General features: G+C 47.1%; 1 protein-coding gene across 1 annotated transcript; it reads left to right on the forward strand.

The window, feature by feature from the left end:
• The first annotated feature begins 411 nt into the window (after positions 1-411).
• Positions 412-9,958, forward strand: LOC148648394 (protein-glutamine gamma-glutamyltransferase 5-like). The gene is made up of 13 exons (XM_088607772.1): positions 412-521; positions 958-1,128; positions 1,705-1,944; positions 3,212-3,330; positions 3,623-3,751; positions 4,187-4,364; positions 4,614-4,737; positions 4,813-4,916; positions 5,002-5,244; positions 5,617-5,907; positions 6,836-6,996; positions 7,597-7,730; positions 8,743-9,958. The coding sequence occupies exons 1-13, from the start codon at positions 512-514 to the stop codon at positions 8,888-8,890; spliced, it is 2,052 nt and encodes a 683-aa protein (XP_088463898.1). The 5' UTR covers positions 412-511; the 3' UTR covers positions 8,891-9,958.
• The last annotated feature ends 344 nt before the right edge of the window (positions 9,959-10,302 follow it).

The following is a 10,302-nucleotide window of genomic DNA, read 5'->3' on the forward strand; positions in this document are numbered from 1 at the left end:
AGTCACAGCTCGGCCACAGCCTCCTGCAGCCAGGGAAGACCTCCTTAGCAGTCATTTAAAGAGAAGCCCAAGTTTGGGGAACAGACGAAAGAGGCATCACAAGTCTTTCACCTGCAGAGGAAGAACTCCAGCATAAAATGTTGCTGAAACAATTGCCCCTTCATTATTTAACTTTTATTTTTTCTTATGTGGGTCACTGGGGTGTGTTTTTTAGTTGATCTTAAAATTTCCTTGACACACCCCAACCCATCACAGTCTGCTTCATACTACACGATTAGCACAACACCAGCATATCTTCTTCATCGGACTGAAAGTGAAGAGGCATACATTAGCCCTTTCTAAGTGTTAAAAAAAACAAGTTTCACAATAGCCTTTCTTGGTTGCTGACATCCCAGCCCCATATATAAATAGGACCGCACACACTCAGAGAAGCATCTTGCTGCTGAACGAAACAGCTGATTGTTGAGGTCAACTCTGGAGGAAGACTAGAAAGACTACGAGCTTGTGCACCATGGCTCTGGGTGAGTCATCAATGAAATATTGGATTGAAACCATTGCAAGACAGTTTCGTTACCGACAGTTTAAACGTCGTTACCTGATGCTGTAGCAGCCAGTGCAATGGGCTGATTAGGTCTGGAGGTGGCTGGAAGTCTTGAGGTCTTGCTGGGTGTTGGAAGGCACAGGGTGCAGGCTGGCTAACGCAGCACATAGGGACACATGAGCCTGCGGGGTTGAGACAGGACGCTGGCAATGTGCCACGGGACACCAGGTCTCCTGCCTGAGCCCAGGTCTAGAGAGCTGAGCCCAGGTCTAGAGATAAAAGATATCACTTTATTGGCCATATACAATTTCTTGTATTAGGAAATTGTCTTTTCGCAGACCCCAGCTTGTCCATCAAGCGTGACACTAAGACTCTAGCTGTTTTATTCCCTCTGGGCTCCCGGTTTTTCCCCGCAGCTGTGACTGAGAAGGACTTCCACTGCGATGTGAACAACAGCGCTCACCACACCAACAGGTTCTCCAAGGACAGGCTCATAGTGAGACGAGGGCAGGACTTCCTCCTCTCCGTGTCCTTTAACAGGGAATTTCGGCAGGGGGCGGACACCCTGCAGCTCACTGTGGAAACAGGTACGAGCGCTGCTACCTATATCCCAGCAGCTGGACAACACCGAGTCCCTTAATGTTTTTACCTACTCTTCTGCTGAAGAGCACCCAGGCAAAAAAAAAACAAATCGGTCATGCTTGACATGGAAAAGCATACCTCTTGTCATGGCATACACTGCCCATGTAGCGTCCAGAAGGGTGAAAAGCTAGTGCTGTGTAGCTGTGTGGAGATGGATCGATTTGTAAACGTAATCGGCTTCAGTAAGTAAATTAGGCGTGTTAATATGAAGTGGCTTAAGACTCCCAAATAAACAAACACCAGTCACCCACCTTACTGTATTCTTGTGTCTGTGTGCATTACACTGCTTCAGCACATTCAGGTCCCTATATGTCATTCTAAAATTAAAAATACTCAGGTCATACAGCAGCTCCAACACATAATTATCAGGCATCGGCAACACTCATGTAACAACATTGATCACCCAGCTCGGTGTGAGAGATTTAGCACCCACTGGTTTCACAGTGTCTGCCAGGCCCATGCAAACAGTATTTGAAGTCCACAGCAGTGGGCGGCTCTAATCCAGTGTCTCTGTGTTCCAGGCCCCAAGGCCTCTGACTCTGCAGGGACGAGGTCAGCGTTCGGGGTGCCCAGCGTGGTGAAGAGTAAGTCGTGGGGCGCCACCATCCAGAAGACATCTCAGAACACTGTGACCCTGAAGATCACCAGCCCTCCTGATGCCAGTATTGGAAAATACTCCCTGTCCTTACAGACTGGCACCACCCCTGTCCAGAACCACAACATAGGGAACCTCATTGTGCTGTTTAACCCCTGGTGCTCAGGTGAGACTCTGAGAGAGTGAGAGAGAGTGGTGCTACAGCGCCCCCTAATCTTAGTTAGACTTTCCTTTCTCTTTGACACAGGTGTGTCAATGCCACAAAATGAGTTAAGCAGGAAAAAAAATGATCTTTCCATCTCTCCTTCAGGTTTTCAAACCTTCAAAGTAGAAATTGAGGAATGGATAATATCCTTTGTTTTGCATTTAGAGCTGCATTTTGGTAGGCAAAAGAAAACTGATGTTTTGCACAGGAGCAGAAACCAACTGAAAATTGGTGTGTGCTTCTTGCACTCAATAAATACATTGAACTTCTAAAGGCATAGAAAATAACTTGCACGGTTACATATGGTCTATGGCTTATGATAGTGTATTAGCGATTAGACTCTTTTATTATTTTACTGATTTTAAAGCTAGAGGCTGAAGTTAATGCTGCCATTTAATGTGTGAATTGACCTGTTGCCTGTGGTAAATCTTGGAGTGGAAGCTAGTGCAGTTGTTCACACTGCTGTCTCCTCCACCCTCACACTGCTGTGTCTCCTCTTCCTCCTCACACTGCTGTGTCTCCTCTTCCCCCTCACACTGCTGTGTCTCCTCCTCACACTCCCTCACACTGCTGTGTCTCCCTCCTCACACCCCCTCACACTGCTGTGTCTCCCTCCTCACACCCCCTCACACTGCTGTGTCTCCCTCCTCACACTCCCTCACACTGCTGTGTCTCCTCTTCCTCCTCACACTGCTGTGTCTCCCTCCTCACACCCCCTCACACTGCTGTGTCTCCCTCCTCACACTCCCTCACACTGCTGTGTCTCCCTCCTCACACCCCCTCACACTGCTGTGTCTCCCTCCTCACACTGCTGTGTCTCCCTCCTCACACTCCCTCACACTGCTGTGTCTCCCTCCTCACACCCCCTCACACTGCTGTGTCTCCTCTTCCTCCTCACACTGCTGTGTCTCCCTCCTCACACTCCCTCACACTGCTGTGTCTCCCTCCTCACACCCCCTCACACTGCTGTGTCTCCTCTTCCTCCTCACACTGCTGTGTCTCCTCCTCACACTCCCTCACACTGCTGTGTCTCCCTCCTCACACCCCCTCACACTGCTGTGTCTCCCTCCTCACACTCCCTCACACTGCTGTGTCTCCTCTTTCTCCTCACACTGCTGTGTCTCCTCCTCACACTCCCTCACACTGCTGTGTCTCCTCCTCACACTCCCTCACACTGCTGTGTCTCCCTCCTCACACCCCCTCACACTGCTGTATCCTCCTTTTCCAGAGGACTGGGTCTACCTGCCCAAGGAGGATGAGAGACAGGAGTACGTCATGAGCGACTTTGGCCTTCTGTACCGGGGATCATATGACAACATTGAAGGCCTACCCTGGAACTTTGGGCAGGTAAACAAATGCTCTTCACGGTAATTCCCAGGCACACCTCTAGAATTGCACCTCGGAGGTATATCCGATACCTGCTGAGCCCCAGCAGAGTTCTGGGATGAGTGGGGCCAGGAGGTGTTGTGATGAGGCAGAGCTCTGTTCACTGGTGCCCATGGGAACAGTGTGTGGGGGTGGGGGCTGTGTTTGCATCTGGCCGTGTCTATAGACCCCCCCCCCCGTACCGGCCTTTCTTCTGCATCTCTTGTTGCCTCATTGCTGCTCTGCCCTGGGTTAACGAGGAGTGTCTCTTTAGTTTGAGGAGGACGTCATGGAGATCTGTCTGTGGATGCTGAATGCCAGTCCCAAATTCAAGAGAGACCCTGGGGAGGACTGCTCTGCGCGCTGCAACCCCACCTACGTCGGCAGGATCGTCAGTGCCATGGTGTGTGTGCAGCCTCGCATGGTTCTTGAGCTTTAACCCTTCCCTGTCTGCCTAAAGTATAAGGCAATAACACTGACATGTTTATGAACACCATGTGCACAGGTATTCACCCCAGGCCTTCTGAAGCACAAGAACCAAGCAATTAGAGTATGCAGATCTGGTAGAAATCTACCTGCCCAAGGAGGATGAGAGACAGGAGTGCATCATGAGTGACTTTGGCCTTCTGTACCTTGCTCACCCTCTCAATAGCTAATGCAGCTATTGGTTTTGCTGCCCTCGTTATTTCAGGTTGAACCCATGTTTAGCACAGCTTCAGCTCGGCATTACTGAATAAGTCATGTTGCATTGCCAGCGAGTCCAAGAAACTGATTGCAGGTCTCCAGTGTTAATTCTTCTTGCTGGCTTTTCCTAAGCTCTCGCGTTGCTTTGTCCCAGGTCAACAGCAACGATGACAATGGGGTGCTGATGGGCAGGTGGACCGATAACTTTGAAGGTGGGGTTTCCCCCATGAGCTGGAGTGACAGCGTGTCGATCCTGAGGAAGTGGCACAAGTCCGGAGGGCAGCCGGTGAAGTACGGCCAGTGCTGGGTCTTCGCTGCCGTCATGTGCACAGGTGACCTGCTGCCCTGAGGGCTCGTCTGAGCGCTGCAGACCTCACGCAGGCATAAAGACATGCAAATCACTATGGACCGTAGACACACTACGGTCCATAGTGTGTCACACTGATTTATAAACTGTGCGACTCCTGCTAATCTGAGTTATCCTGGACTACAAACATCTTGCTTAAACTTGAACAAAGCTTCAAGATCTGTTTGCCACACCCCTGTCTTCTTCAGTGTGGCTTCTTCTCTCTCCATCACAGTGATGAGGTGCTTGGGAATCCCAACTCGAGTGGTCAGCAACTTCGATTCTGCCCACGACTCGGATGGGAACCTGACCATCGATATGTACCGCGGCAACGCCAAAAAGCAAAATGAGTCTGTCTGGTGAGTGTCGCAGCCTCTGAAAGGAGCGATGTCCAGAGAGAGAGGGTTTGTAATCTAACTGCTGTGGTTCTGCAGGAACTTCCACGTCTGGGTGGAGTCGTGGATGCGCCGCCCTGATCTCCAGGGAGACTTCGGTGGCTGGCAGGTTCTGGACCCGACGCCTCAGGAGAGGAGTGAAGGTACAGCTAACGGCCAGTAGTTGCACGACTTGTAGACGAAATGTTCTGTCCAGCTGAAGACCCAGGTGTCTCCTCCTTGTCCCAGGAGCGTTCTGCTGCGGTCCGGCCCCAGTGAAGGCCATCCTGGAGGGGCACACAGAGCACAAATACGACGTGCCCTTCGTGTTCGCTGAGGTCAACGCAGACATCGTGGTCTGGTACGTGGAATCTGATGGAACCAAGACGAAAATGAGAACTGACACTCAATCCGTGGGCAAGAATATCAGCACCAAGGCCGTGGGCAGTGACGCACGAATGGACATCACCAGCAGCTACAAATACCCAGAAGGTACAGTATGCAGACGCTGTGGTGGGCGTTACTAGTCTTTAACAGTTTTGATTAAAGTTAAGTTCTAATTTCTATTAAAGTAATATACTGTATCAAGCTAAAAACATATTGAAGAAAAGCAGTAATGAATTAATGAAGGGGTACATCTAAGTCTTCTGAGTCTAGAGTATTTTTAAATGTCAGTATTCACACTCTGACAATTCTGCTTGCTTGATCTGGTGATACACAGGATCTTACTATGCATTGCTATCCCTAAATAGTTAACTTTATTTTAAAGTTAACTTAAATTTAATGACTTACATTATCTGGAGAAATTTATTAAGAAGGGTAATTGAATGTGCAAAGGTGTGAAATGCCAGCATATCTATACAGGCAGCGCCAAGGAGAGGGAGGTCTACACACTGGCAGTGAGTAAAGGCCATGTCACCGGAGGGGTGCGACCACCCACTGCCCCAGAGCAGCCGGAGATCACTCTCAAGATCGAGGAGCAGAGCGCCCCCGTCAGGGGGCAGGACATCAGCCTCAGGCTGATCGTGCACAGCAACAGCACGGTCACCCGGAAGATGACGGTCAACATCAACGCCGACTCCATGTGCTACAATGGGGTTTGTGCGGAGGACTTCTGGAGCGAGAACAGGGACGTGGAGGTGCAGCCACAGAAAGGTGATCACATGGTGTAGGGTTCCGTCTGGTGATGCACAACTCAACAGGAATCTACTTCTTATATCCGATATTCCACAGTCCTGTAGTTCAGTTAGATCCTAATGAATGTGACAGAGGGATGAACTATGTTGTAAAAAGACCCGCCTGGCTGAGGGAATGGCCGCCTATCTGAGAGAATGAGGCTGCCCCCCCCCTCACTATTGCGAGGAATGAGCCAGGGAGCTGCTGCAGGAGTGGAGATGGGGGGGGAGGGGGTTGAAGGTTTGGGAGAGATAGAGATGCGTGAAGGGAAGTCCTGGGCACGAGACTTATATACGAGGCGAGTGGAAGTGAGCCAGATTAGGATCAGTCCTGTTATAAACTCCATATTCCGAGGGAACGTTTGCAGTGAGGGTGTGGTAGGGCATCCCATAACTTTAACTTAATTATAACATAGATTTTCATTTGAGTTGTCAGCACGGAATTAACCTTGACTTTTAACTTGACAGAAGGCATTAGTTGCGCGCGTGAGACATCAGACTGGGGTAGCAGAACATTAAACTTCCTAGAAATTAATTAAATTAAACTATCACTGCACACAGGCTTTACAAAAATGAAGAGTCATTTCAAATAGTTTCAGCTTCAGAGCATCATGGAATTAAAAGGCATTTGGCATAATGAAGTACTGAAAATTCCTCACGCGTGGTGCATATATTCTTTCGGAAAGAAAGCTGACCCGAAGCTCAAGTCTTTGAGAACGGTCTCTCTCTCTCAGAACCGAGAATTTCCACCACCGCTGTCCATACTCGTGGTGCTTTCAAGTCCACATGTCAAAGTTCCAGCTCCTGGAAGTTGTTTTGGGAGCTGTGAACATTAACTAGCATGAAAAGACCCTGAAACAGCAGGAGGAGGGGAGATGCTGACTTGATTTCTGCCTTTGCTCTCGCAGAGGTAAAGATTTCAATCCTGATCCCCTACTCCAAGTACAAAGATCACGTGCTGGAGAGCAAGACCATGAGGGTGGAGGCCCTGACCAAGCCACCCTGGAGCAGCAAAGGGTTCCACACCTCCAAGAACGTGATCCTGTCGAGCCCAGCCCTCAGCCTGCAGGTAAGTCAATGAGCCAGGGAGCTGCTACTGGCCTAGTCCTGGGTCTTCACTGGGTCTTGGCAAGACTGGTCAGTCCCAGAAACCACAGCTCCTTTCAGAAACTCTGCCCCCACCTCCGAGCTCAAATTGCTTCTGTATTGTACCATGAGGAACTGAACAGTGTGGCATTTAGTTAGCTCCTCAGACTCCACTGGTGCTCAGAACTAATGGCAACACTTTAGACTGAGCTGTTCAAATATTTTTAACAAATATTGTATCAAACAGCAATTTACCACCAACTGAAGTTTTATCAAATGCTAATAATCACCGTCTATAAAGAGACGGTGACATTCATGATGACCCTGTCCTGTCTAAGGATGCCTTTAAAATTTCTAGAGAACCTAATTAATGTTAGTTAATGAATCTAGTTAACTTGACTTGTGGCCAAACTAATACTCAACACATCAGTCCAGCTACAGGGTATAACTTCCTCCCTGTGTAAACTGTTCACACTGTAATGTAGTGCAGACTTTACAGAGCACAAATTTCTTTCTAAATTAAAAATATAAAACTGAAAAGGAAAGACTGCTTATTAAGTTCATGTGTCATTTTTCCTTCCAGGTGTTTGGAATGCCTTTCCTGTTTGCCGACATGGAGGCTGAGGTGGTGATGGAGAACCCACTGGACGAGCCTCTCACAGACTGTGTACTCACCTTGACAGGACCTGGGCTGCTGAGAAGCCCCCGTGTGTCACGGTAAGGCCAAGCGGCCAAGCGGTCAATCGGTCAATCGGTCAATTTATTTCCTCTATTATTTCCTCTACCTCCCTTCACAACACTTCGCCACAGGTCTGTAGTGCAGTTGACAATAAAACTGCAGTGGATCATGTAGACACAGTGGAGAGGTCAACAAAAAAAAACAACCCAGTGGGAGGAAAGCAACCTCTGGGGGTCCCCAAGTCCCATGGTTGTCTCCCCTCCAGTCTCTGCAACACTGGGATCCACTCAGGTATTTGGAAAATAAAAGCTGAGAAAGTGTGTTACAGTAACTGTAACTCTGGAAGAACACAATTACGTTATACAACATCCTCTGACCTTTGGGAGCCATATTAGAAGTATGGGCCATGGAAACCGGAGGCCATAGAAGAGTTTCAATGGTCTTTATTGCATTTCATAAGTAATGTTAGAAGAAAAGAAACTTGAAGACGTTCCAACTAAGCAACTGGTTGGTTCAGCCAAGCATTGCTTGAAGTAAAGAGCTCAGCAGCAATCAGAACCAGCAGACATGTGGGGGTCCCCATAGCCAGGATTGGACACCCCTGATATTTGAAACTTCTTTAGGAGGAAGAGTTGTCAATTTTGGTGTTAATTGGAATATTGTCAGCATCTCAGACATGTTTGGTCACACCTGCACTTTTTGTGGAGTGGCCTGTTCGTATCTGAGTAATTCTTCTATTTCTTTGAAAGATTTGAATGTGTTGTCTGAAAAAACCCTGTCTCTAGATTGTCTTGCATGCAACTTCTCCCTAGGGCGCAGTTCATTCCAGGCTCATTACCTGCAGTTGTTTTAGTTTCCGTGAAGACTCTTCACCTTAAAAATGAATTGTGAAAGGTGCTCTTGTTAGCTCCAGGGAACTAGAACTGACACCTGTCATGTCATGGCAGTTGGCTCCTGACTCATCTGACTTCGAGTGAACTCTGTTTTGTGCCTTGTATGTGTGTGTGGGTAGAGTTGTCCCTGCTGACTCGCGCTTGTCTGTCATTTCAGGGTGGCCAATATCGGTCCAAAAACAGTGATGAGAGCACAGATCTCATTCGAGCCATTCAAAATGGGCAAGATGGTGCTGGTGGCCAACTTTAAGTGCAACCTCTTCAAGGATATCAAGGCCTACAGCACTGTAAATGTCGTGTTCTGAGGGCGTGAATGTCCTGAGTTTCTCCTCTCTCCCTGCTGCAGCCTTCGTCTATCTTATCAAAGTCCAGGGGCAAACAGTCAGAGAGGAGGGTCAGTGTCCTGGCCTGGATTGATCAGTTTACTCCTGTGCTCAAACCCCTCTGTTGTTCAGCAGACTCTGAATCGATTTCAAATCAGCTACGATAATTTGTAACGTTCTTCATAGACTTTATAAATATTTTGTATTTTATGTTCTAGAGGAACTAATTCTGTATGTTTCTGATTGGACCCTATACATTGTCAGAATACACAAAGTTGTTGCCAAAAATTCCCCTTGAGTTGCCCAGGGCTGCTGTACTTGGGCTCCTGGCCTATGATGTTAGCAATACTGAAACCTTCTTTCGTTTACTGCTCATATATACCATATTATATGCTGCCTGGAGTATAATACGCTTTGATTTTCATGTTTTGTAAATTGTTTTGGGCTGCTTTTATGTTCATCCTGGTTTGAACCTTATTAGGTTCCTTCCAGGAATGTTGATTGTCTTTGGAAATGAAATGCCAGAGTTAAATCTCTGGTTCCAGAAGTTTGAAAAAAGAAGTGACAATTTTTGTAAACTAAATGTGTTTTATAAATGTTATCAAAAAGATAAAACATGGCGAGCTCTCTAGCTACAGCAAAATATCACATAACTTTGTGGTTAGTGTCTGCAGTACATAAAGAGTAAATTATGTGGGATATGTTCAGGTCCACAGTATTGTGAATTTACTAGTGCAGATCTCAACTTGTAAAATTATAAAGAAAGTTTTTTTCTTCGGTCCTGAAATCTTCCAAAGGCAGATGTCAAATTAAGCGATGAATCTTGTTCCTATAACCACAAAAATGATTGAATTCCAAATTCTATTTATGAAAAAAATGTGCATATCTGTTTTATGCTGCTTACAGAATTGTTCTAGGGTCTTGTGAAGGAATGGGAGTACTTTACTTTTGGAATAACTGTTCAGTCAACCAGTCAAGATACTTTCTTGTTCTTGTTAAATGGTGATGGGGGAAAAAAATGCACTCATTAAAATTAATGAAAAATTGAAATTGTTTGTCTTGTAATCTCCATTGTTTTTATAACAATCTTTTCCTGTTGTTCGACAAGACTTAACTTGCACAGAAGGGGATTTCTAGGGCAAACTCTCAGAATGCCTGTTGAACACTGCAGTTACGTTGTTCATCATCTGAATAACAAGTGTTCTCATTCCAACTGCAAATTCCTAAAGTGATTAGGCAAGAGACCGGCACTCTCAAAATCATTAGACTCACCTCCGCCTACAGACACGTCTACAGAGACTAATCACCTGCAGGGGAGGGACAGATGAAGGCTGATATCCAGACACCTACCTCACAATATCTAGGACTTTCTTCAAGACTGAGGCCAGGCTCGT

Source organism: Lepisosteus platostomus, chromosome 15, assembly GCF_059453375.1.
Source record: "Lepisosteus platostomus isolate fLepPlt1 chromosome 15, fLepPlt1.hap1, whole genome shotgun sequence".
In the NCBI taxonomy this organism is placed as follows: Eukaryota; Metazoa; Chordata; class Actinopteri; order Semionotiformes; family Lepisosteidae; genus Lepisosteus; species Lepisosteus platostomus.

Bases quoted from the DNA above. Each gene is read 5' to 3' on its own strand.
- LOC148648394 (XM_088607772.1), top strand. The intron at 1,945-3,211 runs GTGAGACTCTGA...CTCCTTTTCCAG, and splicing joins GTTTAACCCCTGGTGCTCAG to AGGACTGGGTCTACCTGCCC. The intron at 5,245-5,616 runs GTACAGTATGCA...ATATCTATACAG, and splicing joins CAGCTACAAATACCCAGAAG to GCAGCGCCAAGGAGAGGGAG.